The 18,141-nt window shown below is 47.3% G+C and overlaps 2 protein-coding genes across 2 annotated transcripts in view; both read left to right on the top strand.

Moving 5' to 3' along the window:
- Positions 1–2,299: 2,299 nt before the first annotated feature.
- LOC129833893 (voltage-dependent T-type calcium channel subunit alpha-1I-like) overlaps positions 2,300–18,141 on the top strand; it is a gene marked incomplete at its 5' end in the record, with an annotated part of 101,216 nt that continues 85,374 nt past the window's right edge. Inside the window, 5 exons of the mRNA XM_055898733.1 lie at positions 2,300–2,660; positions 2,919–3,328; positions 9,548–9,699; positions 12,939–13,124; positions 15,982–16,099. Coding sequence (XP_055754708.1) covers positions 2,300–2,660; positions 2,919–3,328; positions 9,548–9,699; positions 12,939–13,124; positions 15,982–16,099 — 1,227 coding nt within the window. The remainder of the gene's footprint in view (positions 2,661–2,918; positions 3,329–9,547; positions 9,700–12,938; positions 13,125–15,981; positions 16,100–18,141) is intronic.
- On the top strand, positions 3,337–6,556 carry LOC129832810 (uncharacterized). The gene is made up of 2 exons (XM_055896814.1): positions 3,337–3,857; positions 3,905–6,556. Exon 2 carries the CDS (start codon positions 4,712–4,714, stop codon positions 6,353–6,355), a length of 1,644 nt encoding a protein of 547 aa, XP_055752789.1. The 5' UTR covers positions 3,337–3,857; positions 3,905–4,711; the 3' UTR covers positions 6,356–6,556.

Here is an 18,141-nt window from a genome sequence, read left to right as displayed (position 1 = left end):
TGTGTGTGTGTGTGTGTGTGTGTGTGTGTGTGTGTGTGTGTGTGTGTGTGTGTGTGTGCGCGCGCGATTAGTGATTCTGATCAGCAGGCTACTTTGATCCTAATCACCAGGAAGTCCAATATCACTGATTCACATTATTACTGCGTTATGCACACACACACACACACACACGCACACACACACACAGAGACCTGTCTGGAGGTGAATCAGAGGCCCCACACACCAGCAGACCAGCCCTGAACTAGGATCACAGATGGAGCCTTCCCCTCCCCTTCTCTCTACATATCTCTGTCCTCTCTACTCCCTTCTCCCCTTCTCTCTACATATCTCGGTCCTCTCTACTCCCTTCTCTCTACATATCGCTGTCCTCTCTACTCCCTTCTCCCCTTCTCTCTACATATCTCTGTCCTCTCTACTCCCTTCTCCCCTTCTCTCTACATATTTCTGTCCTCTCTACTCCCTTCTCCTCTTCTCTCTACATATCTCTGTCCTCTCTACTCCCTTCTCCCCTTCTCTCTACATATCTCTGTCCTCTCTACTCCCTTCTCCCGTTCTCTCTACATATCTCTGTCCTCTCTACTCCCTTCTCCCCTTCTCTCTACATATATCTGTCCTCTCTACTCCCTTCTCATCTTCTCTCTACATATCTCTGTCCTCTCTACTCCTGTCCTTTCTTCCCTCTTCTCTCTCTCTTCTCTTCTCTCTCCTCTCTCTCTCTTCTACAGTCTGCTGTGAAGATTTAGAGGCTGCCTGGCACACGGCTTTGCTCACTCTCCTCTCCTCCCTTCCTATCTTCTCTACTCTATTCTCACCTCTCTCTTCCCTCTCCTCTCCTCAGCTCTCCGTCTTTAAAAAGGCTTAGTGCTGTGTTTAATAGCTACACGTTGCTGCCACGTCCGTCACACAGATCCACACACTCTGAGCCTGATCCACCTCTGGGAGAAGTGTGTGCTTGTGCATGTATGCTCTTTTGCCTGTGTGCATGCATTAGTGTGGGTGAGTGTACAGATGCGCTCTCTTAATTGGACTCCGTTTCTCACAGCAGGAAAATAATCCTGAAGCAACAGTAAATGTGAATTATTATGTGTATTATAATTAATGGACATTTCTTGTGGGGATTGATACATTTTTCGTAAGGCCAAATCAAGTCTGTGGAAATTAGAAACTTTGAATACAATACAATTTGCATGTGAATATAGCAGATGTGTGTGATGTTTGGAAGGCAACAGAGGTGTGTATAGCTACCCCTGTGGGGTTCTTCTGGGTGGGGTTCAGTGGGTTGTCTATCTCTCCTGTTGATCTGATCAGGAGAGGGAAGCTGTGCAACAGAACCTAACAACTCAATACACCCCTTCCTGCCCCGTAGTCTACCTGTCAGATAACACTTCATCACCCCACAGGGTCAGCCAAGGGCCAGGTGAACTGCTGGGCTTCTCTCACCTTTTCCCCAATCTGTGCATTCTGTGCATTAGTTCACTTCCCTTGCATGGACTTAGAAGAAATGGACTGGTGTAAGGATTATGGTTTCACCAATCCAAAGAGAGAGAGACGTTATAAACAGAATGAGACATTGTGTCTACTTGCATTGGGTATCATATATATATATTTTTTTCTGTCTCTCCTGATAACACTCTGTTAGAAACTACAGCCTCCCTAGACCTTTAGAATGAGCGCTAACATCACACAAGCATCGCTAAGGGGGAAACAGCACACAGACAGCACACTTTATTAGCATCAATGCTAACTTGAGAGGGAAAAACAGCAACAGTGTATACTGTATGTTCGGGTGGGAAGAAGGTGGTCGACCAATACTGAAGGAGACATACTGTTTACATCTAACTCCCAGGTGATGAGACCAGAGGCAGATCTTGATTCTAATGATGAAGGAATGATTGTCTAATGTGTTAGAGATATTCTGGTTGTCATTTGTTAGTATAATGTGTTACTCCTCTGGCCATCACTAAAATAAAGTCCTGCTCTATGTATTTGCTACTCTCTTCCACCTCCTCTTTGGCTCTGGCCTCTCTACTCTGCGTCTGTTATCATCCTCCTCTTTCCCTCAGTCTGCAGTAGAGGTAAACCTAATGAAGTACCTCAATATATGTCTGGAGGCCTGGGGTCCCCCTGATTGTTATTCACTCATCTCAAAGCCAAAAAGTGAATCTTGTGTGCACTGACCAGCAACTCCGGTATAGACTACCAGTGGTCTTCCACTGTATGTATCTGTGTGTGTTTCTGGTTGACCTTCAGCACTCACTACAGTAACTCTGTGTTTCTAACTCACCTCTGACTATCCACCACTTTGCAGATTGGCTCGTTCTTCATGATCAACCTATGTCTGGTGGTCATCGCCACCCAGTTCAGTGAGACCAAGCAGCGGGAGCACCAGCTGATGCAGGAGCAGCGGGCCCAGTGCCTGTCCTCCTCTACCCTGGCCAGCCTGCATGAACCGGGGGACTGCTACGAAGAGCTCTTCCAGCTGGTCTGCCACATGCTGCGCAAGGCCCGCAGGAGATCTGTAGCCCTGTATAACCAACTGAGGGGAAGGCCTCTGCCACCACCACCCACTAGAGGGAGAGGAAGAGGAGGAGGAAGAGGAGGAGGGGAAGGAGGAGGGAGTGCGAACGGAGGGGAACGGCATCACCTGAGGCAGCCACGACGTAAGTGGGAGGCAGCGGGTGGGAGTACGAGAGAGAGTTTTTGTTAAATGTCTCAACTTTAACTTTAACATTATATTAGCCTTTTTCACATCGTGCGAGCCAGTGCGATGAGTCTTGTTTAATCACTCGACTTTCAAACCTCTTTGGCGCTAGCAAACGCTGGCTTACATGGATATAGTACGACAATATGAACGTGTCTATTGATGCTGTTAGTGACATGCTGATTCTTTCTCACACTCCCTCTCCATCTTTCATTAGAATCTCACTGTCCTCACCAAAGCAAGCTGGACTCAGTCCACAGCTCCCAACCCCTGGGCAACTCCATCGCCCTGGCCGTCCCTCAAAACACAGAGGACTGCCCTCAGTGCGCTACGGCACTGTCACTCAGGGAGGGGGCGGGAGCTGTGGGCGACTCGGCCAATGGGGAGGAGGAGGGGGCCGTGGAGGAAACGGACAGGGAGGAGAACCACTTGGAGGAGAAAGCGGAAGAGGGGGAGGGAGTGAAGAAGAAGAGGAAGAGGAGGTCGTGTTTTGGACACTGTAAGGACATGTGGGATGAGATGAGGAAGAAACTTTGGGGCATCGTGGAGAGCAAATACTTCAATAGAGGAATCATGATCGCTATTCTCATCAATACTATCAGCATGGGGATAGAACACCACAACCAGGTAAATATACTATTCTCATCAATACTATCAGCATAAAGACCCCAACCAGGTAAATATACTGTTCTCATCAATACTATCCATAAACACCACAACCAGGTAAATATATTATTCTCATCAATACTATCAGCATAAACACCACAACCAGGTAAATATACTATTATCATCAATACTATCCATAAACACCACAACCAGGTAAATATACTATTATCATCAATACTATCCATAAACACCACAACCAGGTAAATATACTATTATCATCAATACTATCCATAAACACCACAACCAGGTAAATATACTATTATCATCAATACTATCCATAAACACCACAACCAGGTAAATATACTATTCTCATCAATACTATCAGCATAAACACCACAACCAGGTAAATATATTATTCTCATCAATACTATCAGCATAAACACCACAACCAGGTAAATATATTATTCTCATCAATACTATCAATATAAAAAACCCAACCAGGTAAATATACTATTCTCATCAATACTATCAGCATAAACACCCCAACCAGGTAAATATACTATTATCATCAATACTATCCATAAACACCACAACCAGGTAAATATACTATTATCATCAATACTATCAGCATAAACACCCCAACCAGGTAAATATACTATTATCATCAATACTATCAGCATAAACACCCCAACCAGGTAAATATACTATTCTCATCAATACTATCAGCATAAACACCCCAACCAGGTAAATATACTATTATCATCAATACTATCAGCATAAACACCCCAACCAGGTAAATATACTATTATCATCAATACTATCCATAAACACCACAACCAGGTAAATATACTATTATCATCAATACTATCAGCATAAACACCCCAACCAGGTAAATATACTATTATCATCAATACTATCCATAAACACCACAACCAGGTAAATATACTATTATCATCAATACTATCAGCATAAACACCCCAACCAGGTAAATATACTGTTCTCATCAATACTATCAGCATAAACACCACAAAAGGTGAACTATAACACAGTCAGGGAGTACAGCACACATACACAATGTGCACAACAACAGTATTGCTCTTCAGTCCCCAAAGCTAACCCATTGACTTTAGCTTAGTGGGCTAACAAGGTCCAAGTAGTACAAGTCACTAGAAGTCAGATATCAGTGACGTACATGGAACACTATCAATATGGGAATGTATTGTTCCATTATACACCCGATAGACCACCACAGCCATATCAGTAGAAAACAGCAGGGTAGGTACACCTCAACCTGCTTTTGGTGCTTTCTGGCTGGCTGGCTGGCTGGCTGGCTTCTCTCCTGAGAGAGACAGAGGAAGAGAGGAAGAGAGGGAGCTGCCTGTGTGGAAGGGGTGTGGTAGCTTCATGCCAAAATACACCCACCCTGGCTGTTACATAACCACTCCTACCTCCCTCAATCCCTCTCTTTCTCTATCTCTCCCTCCCTCCTGTATCACACCCCTCCTTTCCCTGCCTCTTTCTGTCTCCCTTCTCCCCTGTCTCTGTTCATCCCTCCCTCTCCCTTCTCTATTCTGTCTCCCTTCTCCATTCTGTCTCTGTCCATCCCCCTCTCTCCCTCTCCCTTCTCCATTCTGTCTCCCTTCTCCATTCTGTCTCTGTCCATCCCCCTCTCTCCCTCTCCCTTCTCCATTCTGTCTCCCTTCTCCATTCTGTCTCTGTCCATCCCCCTCTCTCCCTCTCCCTTCTCCATTCTGTCTCCCTTCTCCATTCTGTCTCTGTCCATCCCCCTCTCTCCCTCTCCCTTCTCCATTCTGTCTCCCTTCTCCATTCTGTCTCTGTCCATCCCCCTCTCTCCCTCTCCCTTCTCCATTCTGTCTCCCTTCTCCATTCTGTCTCTGTCCATCCCCCTCTCTCCCTCTCCCTTCTCCATTCTGTCTCCCTTCTCCATTCTGTCTCTGTCCATCCCTACCTCTCCCTCTTCCTTATCCATTCTGTCTCCCTTCTCCATTCTGTCTCTGTCCATCCCTCCCTCTCCCTCTCCCTTCTCCATTCTGTCTCCCTTCTCCATTCTGTCTCTGTCCATCCCTCCCTCTCCCTCTCCCTTCTCCATTCTGTCTCCCTTCTCCATTCTGTCTCTGTCCATCCCTACCTCTCCCTCTCCCTTATCCATTCTGTCTCCCTTCTCCATTCTGTCTCTGTCCATCCCTCCCTCTCCCTCTCCCTTCTCCATTCTGTCTCTGTCCATCCCTCCCTCTCCCTCTCCCTTCTCCATTCTGTCTCTGTCCATCCCTCCCTCTCCCTCTCCCTTCTCCATTCTGTCTCCCTTCTCCATTCTGTCTCTGTCCATCCCCCTCTCTCCCTCTCCCTTCTCCATTCTGTCTCCCTTCTCCATTCTGTCTCCCTTCTTCATTCTGTCTCTGTCCATCCCCCTCTCTCCCTCTCCCTTCTCCATTCTGTCTCCATTCTCCATTCTGTCTCCCTTCTCCATTCTGTCTCCCTTCTCCATTCTGTCTCCCTTCTCCATTCTGTCTCCCTTCTCCATTCTGTCTCCCTTCTCCATTCTGTCTCTGTCCATCCCTCCCTCTCCCTCTCCCTTCTCCATTCTGTCTCCCTTCTCCATTCTGTCTCCCTTCTCCATTCTGTCTCTGTCCATCCCTACCTCTCCCTTCTCCATTCTGTCTCCCTTCTCCATTCTGTCTCTGTCCATCCCTACCTCTCCCTTCTCCATTCTGTCCCCCTTCTCCATTCTGTCTCTGTCCATCCCCCTCTCTCCCTCTCCCTTCTCCATTCTGTCTCCATTCTGTCTCTGTCCATCCTTCCCTCTCCCTCTCCCTTCTCCATTCTGTCTCCCTTCTCCATTCTGTCTCCCTTCTCCATTCTGTCTCCCTTCTCCATTCTGTCTCTGTCCATCCCCCCCTCTCCCTCTCCCTCTCCCTTCTCCATTCTGTCTCCCTCCATCTCTCTCTCGCTCCCTCCCTCTGTCTTCATCTCTCATCCACCCCCTCACTCCTTGACGACATGCAGAGGAGTCGGTTCTCTCATTTCTGAAGACTCTAAAAATAACAGAGGGATGTGGGGAGAGGAGGAGAGGAGGACAGGAACTCACCGAGAGAGAAGAGGGAGCAGACTCCTGTTACGCAGCATTTTCAGCTCTATTCCTGTATGAATGTACACACACACACACACCACACACACACCACACACACACACACACACACACCACACCAACAGCATTACACACACCACACACCACACACCACACACCACACACACACACACACACACACACACACACACACACACACACACACACACACACACACCACACCAACAGCATTACACACACAGCACACCACACACACACCACACACCACACACACCAACAGCATTACACATACCACACAGACACAACACACACACCACACACACACCACACACCACACACACACACCACACACACCAACAGCATTACACACACCACACACACACACCACACACAAACACAGGCACACACACACACACACCACACACCAACAGCACTACACACCACACACCACACACCCACACCACACACACACATACCACACACACCACACACAAACACAGACACACACACACACCACACACACCAACAGCACTACACACCACACACACACACACACACACACCACACACTCCAACAGCACTACACACCACACACTCCAACAGCATTACACAATGGTCTCTCCTGGCTGAGGCAGAGGCAGAGGCGGTGTGTGTTCTGCAGTAGATTTGTAAGTGTTGTTCCAGGGGGTTGTGTTCTAGAACTGAAAGTGTATGTGTTTCCCTCTTTGGTAACAGGGCTTACTGAAACGTTATTTGATCAATCCCCTGAGGGTAGGATTACATGACATGTGTTAAGAGCATACAGTGAGCATATGACCTTCACTAGATGTCCTTCAGATTCGTTACTTGTAGTCTTCATTCAGAGTTGCTGTGTATGTGTGTGTGTGTTTGTGTGTGTGTTGTGTGTGACTACATCTCTGATTCATCAGCATTCATCTTTCACATCAATGGTAGCATGACTGAGAGGCTCCCCTATTAGCATGTATATACAGCATGTGTGTAGGGGGGGGGCTTACTCATTTATATTCAGTAAACATTCAATGATAAAAACAAGAGAACTACAAAGAGAGCGGGATGGAGAAAAGAGAGGGATGGAGAAAAGAGAGGGAGGGAGAGGGATGGAGAAAAGAGAGGGATGGAGAAAAGAGAGGGAGGGAGAGGGATGGAGAAAAGAGAGGGAGGGAGAGGGATGGAGAAAAGAGAGGGAGGGAGAGGGATGGAGAAAAGAGAGGGAGGGAGAGGGATGGAGAAAAGAGAGGGGGGGAGAGGGATGGAGAAAAGAGAGGGAGGGAGAGGGATGGAGAAAAGAGAGGGAGGGAGAGGGATGGAGAAAAGAGAGGGAGGGAGAGGGATGGAGAAAAGAGAGGGAGGGAGAGGGATGGAGAAAAGAGAGGGAGGGAGAGGGATGGAGAAAAGAGAGGGAGGGAGAGGGATGGAGAAAAGAGAGGGAGGGAGAGGGATGGAGAAAAGAGAGGGGGGGAGAGGGATGGAGAAAAGAGAGGGAGGGAGAGGGATGGAGAAAAGAGAGGGAGAGAGAGGAATGTGCAGGCAGGGAGATGCAGGTATCTGTGAGGGAGGACATGAAAGACAGGAAGGAGAGATGAAAGGGTAAACAGGTGAGAGGGAGGGAGGGGGGGGGCGTGCAGGGAGAGGAACATGGAGGGAGATAGAAGGTGATTGGAGGAAGAGGAACATGGAGGGAGATAGAAGGTGATTGGAGGAAGAGGAACATGGAGGGAGATAGAAGGTGATTGGAGGAAGAGGAACATGGAGGGAGATAGAAGGTGATTGGAGGAAGATAGAAGGTGATTGGAGGAAGAGGAACATGGAGGGAGATAGAAGGTGATTGGAGGAAGAGGAACATGGAGGGAGATAGAAGGTGATTTGAGGAAGAGGAACATGGAGGAAGATAGAAGGTGATTTGAGGAAGAGGAACATGGAGGGAGATAGAAGGTGATTGGAGGAAGAGGAACATGGAGGGAGATAGAAGGTGATTTGAGGAAGAGGAACATGGAGGGAGATAGAAGGTGATTGGAGGAAGAGGAACATGGAGGGAGATAGAAGGTGATTTGAGGAAGAGGAACATGGAGGGAGATAGAAGGTGATTGGAGGAAGAGGAACATGGAGGGAGATAGAAGGTGATTGGAGGAAGAGGAACATGGAGGGAGATAGAAGGTGATTGGAGGAAGAGGAACATGGAGGGAGATAGAAGGTGAGAAAAAGATCAAATAGAAGAGATGTTTATTTATTTGTATTGACCCATCAAAATCAACTTTGTTTTATATTTACATTTTTTACAGCTTTTTTTTGTTACATTGTTACATAAATTGTACCCACATTTCATATACAGTACATGCTACTTTTATACACAGTAATTAGACAACAAAAACATGATTATTATACATGGAATAGGTTGAATATTTACATAATGACAACTCACTTCAGCCCAGCGTCCCACATAGTCTTGACTTGATTTCTCTCGTTAAGGATTTGATTTCTCTACAGAGAAACAGCCCGTTGAGATCACAAATAAATACATGGAATTCAAGTAATTGAACCGACGTTGGACAATTAGTTATTTAATAACCCCAATCAGTCAGCACTAGATCTCATCCTCTCTTCATCCCCTCGTCTCCTCCACCATGCCTGCCAGTGGAGGAGGGGGGCTCTGTTCTTCTCCTCTTGTTTTTTCTCTCCCTGAGCTGATCCATGGAGAGATATTGATCACAGGGAGATGGGAGTGTCTGATAATGAGACAAAGAGAGAGAGGGAGATGGAGGGAGAGAGAGATGGAGAGAGGGAAGAGAGAAACACAGGATTAGAGGAGAATAAATAGTGTCTTGGCTAGCCTGTATGTCTTCTATCTTTGATACAGGTGATCACAGATACAATCTGATCAATATCACATGCACACTGTGGAGTGTGAGGATAGGCTCTAACTTGCAGTCTATGTGACAGGTTTGTACAGGTGTCTCAGTACTGACGCTGTGTTGGTTGTCTGCAGTTTCATATTTTTCAATTGTTGAAGGCAGTATTATAATAACCTACCATATCTTGCTGTCTTCATTCCTCCATCTCTTTAAATGTGTTTCTCTCTCTGCCTTCTATTTCTTGTGGATCTTGTCTCCCATCCAGCCGGAGGAGCTGACTAACGTGTTGGAGATCAGTAACATTGTGTTCACCAGTATGTTCACCCTGGAAATGATCCTCAAGCTGACCGCCTTTGGCTTCTTCGCCTACCTGAGGAACCCCTACAACATCTTCGACGGCATCATCGTCATCATCAGGTCGGGGGACTGCCCAACATGACCACAGAATGTTACCAGAATGTTACAGGAATTATGTTACCAGAATGTTACCAGAATGTTACAGGAATGATGTTACAGTTACCATGTCAGAATGTCACAGCTTTGGGATGTCAGTTGGAATGTTAGAATAATGGATAATGTATTGGGCGTTTGGGTTGGCATTGGAATGTTAGAATGATGGATAATGTATTGGACGTTTGGGTTGGCATTGGAATGTTAGAATGATGGATAATGTATTGGGCGTTTGGGTTGGCATTGGAATGTTAGAATGATGGATAATGTATTGGGCGTTTGGGTTGGCATTGGAATGTTAGAATGATGGATAATGTATTGGGCGTTTGGGTTGGCATTGGAATGTTAGAATGATGGATAATGTATTGGGCGTTTGGGTTGGCATTGGAATGTTAGAATGATGGATAATGTATTGGGCGTTTGGGTTGGCATTGGAATGTTAGAATGATGGATAATGTATTGGGCGTTTGGGTTGGCATTGGAATGTTAGAATGATGGATAATGTATTGGGCGTTTGGGTTGGCATTGGAATGTTAGAATGATGGATAATGTATTGGGCGTTTGGGTTGGCATTGGAATGTTAGAATGATGGATAATGTATTGGGCGTTTGGGTTGGCATTGGAATGTTAGAATGATGGATAATGTATTGGGCGTTTGGGTTGGCATTGGGATGTTAGAATGATGGATAATGTATTGGGCGTTTGGGTTGGCATTGGAATGTTAGAATGATGGATAATGTATTGGGCGTTTGGGTTGGCATTGGAATGTTAGAATGATGGATAATGTATTGGGCGTTTGGGTTGGCATTGGAATGTTAGAATGATGGATAATGTATTGGGCGTTTGGGTTGGCATTGGAATGTTAGAATGATGGATAATGTATTGGGAGTTTGGGTTGATATTGGAATGTTAGAATGATGGATAATGTATTGGGCGTTTGGGTTGGCATTGGAATGTTAGAATGATGGATAATGTATTGGGAGTTTGGGTTGATATTGGAATGTTAGAATGATGGATAATGTATTGGACGTTTGGGTTGGCATTGGAATGTTAGAATGATGGATAATGTATTGGGCGTTTGGGTTGGCATTGGAATGTTAGATTGATGGATAATGTATTGGGCGTTTGGGTTGGCATTGGAATGTTAGAATGATGGATAATGTATTGGGCGTTTGGGTTGGCATTGGAATGTTAGAATGATGGATAATGTATTGGGCGTTTGGGTTGGCATTGGAATGTTAGAATGATGGATAATGTATTGGGCGTTTGGGTTGGCATTGGGATGTTAGAATGATGGATAATGTATTGGGCGTTTGGGTTGGCATTGGAATGTTAGAATGATGGATAATGTATTGGGCGTTTGGGTTGGCATTGGAATGTTAGAATGATGGATAATGTATTGGGCGTTTGGGTTGGCATTGGAATGTTAGAATGATGGATAATGTATTGGGCGTTTGGGTTGGCATTGGAATGTTAGAATGATGGATAATGTATTGGGAGTTTGGGTTGATATTGGAATGTTAGAATAATGGATAATGTATTGGGCTTTTGGGTTGGCATTGGAATGTTAGAATGATGGATAATGTATTGGGCGTTTGGGTTGGCATTGGAATGTTAGAATGATGGATAATGTATTGGGCGTTTGGGTTGGCATTGGATGATTCTGACAGCTGAATGTTCCCGATGGTTTCAGTTGGGATCAGAGGGGAAATTAGGAGATGTTGCTGTCTGGATTCGTGTCTTCTATTTTCTTCTCTTCCTTTCTCTGCCTGTCTCACTCTTCTTTTCTCCTCTTTCTCCTCACTCCTCACTCCTGTCTCCTCTCTCCTCACTCCTCACTCCTCACTCCTCTCTCCTCTCCTCTCTCCTGTCTCCTCACTCTTCTCTCCTCTCTCCTTACTCCTCTCTCCTGTCTCCTGTCTCCTCTCTCCTTACTCCTCTCTCCTCTCTCCTGACTCCTGTCTCCTCTCTCCTCACTCCTCTCTCCTGTCTCCTCACTTCTCTCCTCACTCCTCTCTCCTCACTCCTCAATCCTCACTCCTCACCCATCTCTCCTTACTCATCTCTCCTTACTCCTCACTCCTCTCTTCTTTCCTAACTCCTCACAACTCACTCCTCTCTCCTCACTCCTCACTCCTCACTCCTCACTCCTCTTCCCTTTCTCCTCTCTCCTCACTCCTCACTCCTCTTCCCTTTCTCCTCTCTCCTAACTCCTCACACCTCACTCCTCTCTCCTAATTACTCTCTCCTATCTCCTCACTCCTCTCTCCTAACACCTCGCTCCTCTCTCCAAACTACGCTCTCCTCTCTCCTCACTCATCACTCCTCACTCCTCACTCCTCTATCCTCACTCCTCTCTCCTCACTCCTCTCTCCTCACTCCTCTCTCCTCTCTCATCTCGCCACACTCCTCTCTCCTCTTTCATCTCTCCTCACTCCTCACTCCTCTCTCCTCTCTCCTCACTCCTCACTCCTCTCTCCTCATCTCTCCTCCCTCCTCACTCCTCTCTCATCTCTCCTCACTCCTCTCTCCTCATCTCTCCTCCCTCCTCACTCCTCTCTCCTCTCTCATCTCTCCTCACTCCTCTCTCATCTCTCCTCACTCCTCTCTCATCTCTCCTCACTCCTCTCTCATCTCTCATCTCTCCTCACTCCTCTCTCATCACTCCTCACTCCTCTCTCATCTCTCCTCACTCCTCTCTCCTCATCTCTCCTCCCTCCTCACTCCTCTCTCCTCACTCCTCTCTCATCTCTCCTCACTCCTCTCTCATCTCTCCTCACTCCTCTCTCATCTCTCCTCACTCCTCTCTCATCTCTCATCTCTCCTCACTCCTCTCTCATCACTCCTCTCTCCTCTCTCCTCTCTCCTCACTCCTCTCTCCTCATCTCTCCTCCCTCCTCACTCCTCTCTCATCTCTCCTCACTCCTCTCTCATCTCTCCTCACTCCTCTCTCATCTCTCATCTCTCCTCACTCCTCTCTCATCACTCCTCCCTCCTCACTCCTCTCTCATCACTCCTCACTCCTCTCTCATCTCTCCTCACTCCTCTCTCATCTCTCCTCTCATCTCTCCTCACTCTTCACTCCTCTCTCCTCTCATCTCTCCTCACTCCTCACTTCTCTTTCCTCTCTCCTCTCCTGTTCTCTCTTTCTGCATCCATCTGTTTCATCCCTCCTTCCATCTCTCCCTCCCCTCTCCCCTCTCCAGTGTGTGTGAGATCATAGGTCAGTCTGATGGAGGTCTGTCTGTCCTGAGGACCTTCAGACTGTTGAGGGTGATCAAGCTGGTGCGCTTCATGCCAGCGCTACGCAGACAGCTGGTGGTGCTGATGAAGACCATGGACAACGTGGCCACCTTCTGCATGCTCCTCATGCTCTTCATATTCATCTTCAGGTATAGACATGTGTGTGTCTGTCCCCTCCCCTTGTCTTTCCCCTCCCCCTGTCTGTCTCCTCCCCCTGTCTGTCCCCTCCCCCTGTCTGTCTCCTCCCCCTGTCTTTCCCCTCCCCCTGTCTGTCTCCTCCCCCTGTCTGTCCCCTCCCCCTGTCTGTCCCCTCCCCCTGTCTGTCCCCTCCCCCTGTCTGTCCTCTCCCTCTGTCTGTCCCCTCCCCCTGTCTGTCTCCTCTCTCTGTCTGTCCCCTCCCCCTGTCTGTCTCCTCCCCCTGTCTGTCTCCTCCCCCTGTCTGTCTCCTCTCTCTGTCTGTCCCCTCCCCCTGTCTGTCCCCTCCCCCTGTCTGTCCCCTCCCCCTGTCTGTCCCCTCCCCCTGTCTGTCCCCTCCCCCTGTCTGTCCCCTCCCCCTGTCTGTCTCCTCCCCCTGTCTGTCCCCTCCCCCTGTCTGTCCCCTATCTCTGTCTGTCTCCTCCCCCTGTCTGTCCCCTCCCTCTGTCTGTCTCCTCTCTCTGTCTGTCTCCTCCCCCTGTCTGTCCCCTCCCTCTGTCTGTCTCCTCCCCTTGTCTGTCCCCTCCCCCTGTCTGTCTCCTCCCCTTGTCTGTCCCCTCCCCCTGTCTGTCTCCTCTCTCTGTCTGTCCCCTCCCCCTGTCTGTCCCCTATCTCTGTCGGTCTCCTCCCCCTGTCTGTCCCCTCCCTCTGTCTGTCTCCTCCCCTTGTCTGTCCCCTCCCCCTGTCTGTCTCCTCTCTCTGTCTGTCCCCTCCCCCTGTCTGTCCCCTATCTCTGTCTGTCCCCTCCTCCTGTCTGTCTCCTCTCTCTGTCTGTCCCCTCCCCCTGTCTGTCCCCTATCTCTGGCTGTCCCCTCCCCCTGTCTGTCTCCTCTCTCTGTATGTCCCCTATCTCTGTCTGTCTCCTCTCTCTGTCTGTCTTCTCTCTCTGTCTGTCCCCTCCCCCTGTCTGTCTCCTATCTCTGTCTGTCCCCTATCTCTGTCTGTCCCCTCCCCCTGTCTGTCTCCTCTCTCTGTCTGTCCCCTCACCCTGTCTGTCTCCTCTCACTGTCTGTCCCCTCCCCCTGTCTGTCCCCTCCCACTGTCTGTCCCCTCCCCCTGTCTGTCCCCTCCCCCTGTCTGTCTCCTCTCTCTGTCTGTCTCCTCTCTCTGTCTGTCCCCTATCTCTGTCTGTCCCCTATCTCTGTCTGTCCCTTCTCTCTGTCTGTCTCTTCTCTCTGTCTTTCTCCTCTCTCTGTCTGTCTCCTCTCTCTGTCTGTCTCTTCTCTCTGTCTGTCTCTTCTCTCTGTCTGTCTCTTCTCTCTGTCTGTCTCCTCTCTCTGTCTGTCTCCTCTCTCTGTCTGTCTCCTATCTCTGTCTGTCCCCTTCCCCTGTCTGCTCCTCTCTCTGTCTGCTCCTCTCTCTGTCTGTCCCCTTCCCCTGTCTGCTCCTCTCTCTGTCTGCTCCTCTCTCTGTCTGTCTCCTCTCTCGGTCTGCTCCGCTCTCTGTCTGTCCCCTCTCTCTGTCTGTCTCCTATCTCTGTCTGTCCCCTCCCCCTGTCTGCTCCTCTCTCTGTCTGCTCCTCTCTCTGTCTGCTCCTCTCTCTGTCTGTCTCCTCTCTCTGTCTGTCTCCTATCTCTGTCTGTCCCCTCCCCTGTCTGTCTCCTCTCTCTGTCTGTCTCCTCTCTCTGTCTGCTCCTCTCTCTGTCTGTCCCCTCCCCCTTTCTGCTCCTCTCTCTGTCTGCTCCTCTCTCTGTCTGCTCCTCTCTCTGTCTGTCTCCTCTCTCTGTCTGTCTCCTATCTCTGTCTGTCCCCTCCCCTGTCTGTCTCCTCTCTCGGTCTGCTCCGCTCTCTGTCTGTCTCCTCTCTCTGTCTGTCTCCTATCTCTGTCTGTCCCCTCCCCCTGTCTGCTCCTCTCTCTGTCTGCTCCTCTCTCTGTCTGCTCCTCTCTCTGTCTGTCTCCTCTCTCTGTCTGTCTCCTCTCTCTGTCTGTCTCCTATCTCTGTCTGTCCCCTCCCCTGTCTGTCTCCTCTCTCTGTCTGTCTCCTCTCTATGTCTGTCTCCTATCTCTGTCTGTCCCCTCCCCTGTCTGTCTCCTCTCTCTGTCTGTCTCCTCTCTCTGTCTGCTCCTCTCTCTGTCTGTCCCCTCCCCCTGTCTGTCTCCTCTCTCTGTCTGTCTCCTCTCTCCGTCTGCTCCACTCTCTGTCTGTCCCCTCCCCCTGTCTGTCTCCTATCTATGTCTGTCCACTCCCCCTGTCTGTCTGCTCCTCTCTCTATCTGTGTGTGTGTTGTCTGTGAGGCTAGTCCCCTTCAGCTTCAGAAGAGCAATGGCCTTATTTGAGTGACAGGACCATAAGCAGTAGAGTGTGGTTGATAGAGAGGAGAGCAATAACAGAGAGCATTCCCCTGGTGTTCATCGAGACACGCGTACAAACACACAAAACACACACACCCTGCAGCACTGCAATCTCACATAAGTGCACTGAGCAGATGGTAGCGGGCTAGCGATGGAGTGAGCTAACAGACTCCCACTACCCTATCTATCTTCCCACTGTAGCTGCTTGGGATTTGTGAATGTTATTGATTGGTGCTGCCGCTCCTGAAGGCACTATGGGTATTGTATCCACTCTGGTGTGTTACAGTGTTCTATTCACAACCCTTCCCTTGTCACTGGTTGGAAGAAGCTCTGAGGCGCTACTTCTCCATGTAGGAAGTGTATGTTTCCAAATCCAGAAGCCCCAAATACACTGCTTACTGTTTTATTCAAGTGCTAACTTTTCTGTCTGTGTGTGTGTGTGTGTGTGTGTTAGGCGTATTGTTCTGCAACTGATGTATGTTACTGTTGATAGTTAACATATCCCTGTCCTATTCCAGTATCCTGGGGATGCATATCTTTGGCTGTAAGTTCAGTCTGAAGACAGAGACTGGAGACACTGTTCCTGACAGGAAGAACTTTGACTCTCTACTGTGGGCCATTGTCACTGTGTTTCAGGTATAGAACACACACACACACACACACACACACACACACACATGCAAATGCATAGAAAGTGCACACACGCACAAACACACACACACACACACACACACATTTAGTTGCATTCACGTGCAACTCAATGTGGTTTCCTGGACATATCGAAAGGGGTACCACAAAGTTATATTTCAGGCCCTGTTCAGTTCATTTATGTGAATGGCAAAGCTGTATAACTTCTTTGGGCTGCAAGCCCGATGTCGGTACACTTATGACAACAGCCAGCTCAAGTGCAGGGCGCGAAATTCAAAATATATATTTTTTAAATATTTAACTTTCACACATTAACAAGTCCAATACAGCAAATGAAAGATAAACATCTTGTGAATCCAGCCAACATGTCCGATTTTTAAAATGTTTTACAGCGAAAACACCACGTATATTTATGTTAGCTCACCACCAAATACAAAAAAGGACAGACATTTTTTACAGCACAGGTAGCATGCACAAAGCCAACCTAACTAACCAAGAACCAACCAAACTAACCAAGAAACAACTTCATCAGATGACAGTCTTATAACATGTTATACAATAAATCTATGTTTTGTTCGAAAAATGTGCATATTTGAGGTATAAATCAGTTTTACATTGCAGCTACCATCACAGCTACCGTCACAAATAGCACCGAAGCAGCCAGAGTAATTACAGACACCAACGTCAAATACCTAAATACTCATCTTAAAACATTTCTGAAAAATACATGGTGTACAGCAAATGAAAGACAAGCATCTTGTGATTCCAGCCAATATTTCCGATTTCTTAAGTGTTTTACAGCGAAAACACAATATAGCATTATATTAGCTTACCACAATAGCCAGAAACACAAGCCATTTACCAGCAGCAAAAGTTAGCGATCGTAACAAACCAGCAAAAGATATATAATTTTTGACTAACCTTGATAAGCTTCATCAGATGACAGTCCTATAACATCAGGTTATACATACACTTATGTTTTGTTCGAAAATGTGCATATTTAGAGCTGAAATCAGTGGTTATACATTGTGCTAACATAGCATCTTTTTCCCAGAATGTGCGGATATTTTTATGACACTCAACTATTCTGACCAAATAACTATTCATAAACGTTACTAAAAAATACATGTTGTATAGGAAATAATAGATACACTAGTTCTTAATGCAATCGCCGTGTTAGAATTCAAAAAATAACTTCATTACAACATCCAGCTTAGTTATAGCGAGAGAGTGCCCAAAATCTGGGCGCAAACGACTAGTTCACATGTTCGACAGATATATGAAATGGCATCATAAAATGGGTCCTACCTTTGATGATCTTCCATCAGAATGTTGTACAAGGGGTCCTTTGTCGGGAACAATCGTTGTTTGGTTTTAGAATGTCCTCTTCTCCAGTCAATTAGCACGGAAAGCTAGCAAAGTGGCGCGAAGCTCTCCTTCGTGAACAAACGCAGACAAAGCAACACGCCTAACGTCCCGAAAAAAATGTCAATAATCTAATAAAACTATATTGAAAAAACATGCTTTACATTGATATTGTCACATTTATCAAATAAAATCAAAGCCGGAGATATTAGTCGTCTATAACGACAGCTTTACAGAAGGCAATACCAGGTCCCTTCTCGCGCGTTCCAGAAAACAGGAAATTGGGGTCACGTCATGCCAAGAGCTTTTATTCGACCTCAGATCATGTTATACACTCCATTTCTTCTCTCACTGCCTGTTGACATCTAGTGGAAGGCGTATGAAATGCATGTATACTAATATATATCAAGCACATTTATAGGCAGGCCCTAGAACAGAGCATCGATTTCAGATTTTCCACTTCCTGTCAGGAAGTTAGCTGCAAAATGAGTTCTGTTTTACTCACAGATATAATTCAAACGGTTTTAGAAACTAGAGAGTGTTTTCTATCCAATAGTAATAATAATATGCATATTTTACGAGCAAGAATTGAGTACGAGGCCGTTTGAAATGGGCACCTTTTATCCAGGCTACTCAATACTGCCCCTGCAGCCCAAACAGTATAA

The sequence above is a fragment of the Salvelinus fontinalis genome, chromosome 34 (genome assembly GCF_029448725.1).
Source record: "Salvelinus fontinalis isolate EN_2023a chromosome 34, ASM2944872v1, whole genome shotgun sequence".
Taxonomy (NCBI): Eukaryota; Metazoa; Chordata; class Actinopteri; order Salmoniformes; family Salmonidae; genus Salvelinus; species Salvelinus fontinalis.
Note: the sequence above shows the minus strand (reverse complement) of the source record. Positions and strands in the feature narration are given on the sequence as shown.